The sequence below is a fragment of the Calidris pugnax genome, unplaced genomic scaffold (genome assembly GCF_001431845.1).
Source record: "Calidris pugnax isolate Ruff unplaced genomic scaffold, ASM143184v1 scaffold2749, whole genome shotgun sequence".
NCBI classification, from domain to species: Eukaryota; Metazoa; Chordata; class Aves; order Charadriiformes; family Scolopacidae; genus Calidris; species Calidris pugnax.
The window spans coordinates 1-1,292 of record NW_015092765.1 but is presented as its reverse complement, the minus strand read 5'-3'; the positions used below and the strand labels follow the sequence as shown (position 1 = coordinate 1,292).

The 1,292-nt window shown below is 65.6% G+C and overlaps 1 protein-coding gene across 1 annotated transcript; it reads right to left on the bottom strand.

The window, feature by feature from the left end:
* Nucleotides 1–308: 308 nt before the first annotated feature.
* Nucleotides 309–729, bottom strand: LOC106900580 (putative Ras-related protein Rab-42; the record flags this gene model as incomplete). The annotated part of the gene is made up of 1 exon (XM_014962684.1): nt 309–729. A coding segment is annotated over one exon (421 nt), but the record flags the coding sequence as incomplete, so codon positions are not given.
* Nucleotides 730–1,292: the final 563 nt, after the last annotated feature.

Genomic DNA, 1,292 nt, shown 5'->3' with positions numbered 1-1,292 from the left:
GCATCACCCATGTCACGAGTTGAGTTGAGTTGAGAGTTGGGTTGAGTTGGGTTGAGCAGAGCACAGCAACATGTCCCTGCCAGGGGACAGCCACTCGCCCACAGCCTTTATTTAGTGTGGAAAAGCCTCAAATTTATTAAAAACACTCCTGCAGGAGGGGAATATTTTTTTCAGAGCCCCCAAATCAAGGCTCGAAATAAACCCAAGCCCAGGGCGGGGGGGACACACAGCCCCGAGCATCACCCAAGGGCAAGGGGGGGACACATCCCCAGGGGTGGAGGGTCCTGTGTCCCCCCTCCTTGTCCCCATCAGCACTGGCAGCGCTCCCGGGGCTCCCCCCGCGCCGGGGGCCGGGGGTGGCTCTGGCTGGGGATGAGCCTGATGCCACCACAGCCCCGGAGAGGGGTGTCCCCCCCCCGGCCCAGCGCCCGCTGGATGCCCCCCGCCAACGTCTGGAAGGCCAGCTCCACGTTGAGGTTGCTGAGGGCCGAGGTCTCCACGAAGGCCACCATGCCCAGGGTGGTGGCCAAGTGCCCGGCCTCCTCCGCCGACACGGCTCGCTCGGCCTCCAGGTCACACTTGTGTCCCACCAGGACGAAGGTGGGGGGGTGAGGGTCCCCCGCGGCCTCGCGGTGCCACTCGGGGACGCGCTCGAAGGAGGCCCGGTTGGTGAGGTCGAAGACCAGCAGCACCCCCGCCGCGCTCCGGTAGAAGGACCTGGTGATGGACCTGGGCAACACCAGGAGGGGGGGAGATTTGGGGGACACCCCAGCACCCACCAGCTCCTGCCCCCTGATTTGGGGGACACCCTAGCACCCCCTGCCCCGGGATGGGGGTCGGGGGACTTTTGGGACCTCAGGAGCAGGGGTGGGGAGACCTGCCTGGACCATCTGCACCCCAATTTTCAGTTGGGGCAGAACTGGGGGGCTCTGGAGGGTTTTTGTGGGAGCTCAAGGGTCCTTCTGTGCCCCCCCCAGCAGTGGGGATGGGGCAGCACCCATGGATGGGTGCTGATGGGGCAGAAACAGGGCACCCCCAACCAACCCTAGGGCCCTCAAAAGGGATGGGGGCAGCATGGGACCCCCCCCAACTCCAGCCCCAGCTCTTCAGCCCCTCCTGCCCCATTTGAGCCTCCCTCATGCCCCTGGGAGCTCCAGGCTCCAGCCTGATGGGATCAGGGAGGGGATCACCCAGCCCAGCAGCACCCCAAGATTGGCACCTCAGGACCCTGCACCCCAGCACTGGGACCAGGACCCCAGAACCAGGACAGCAGGACCTGCACCCCAAAACCA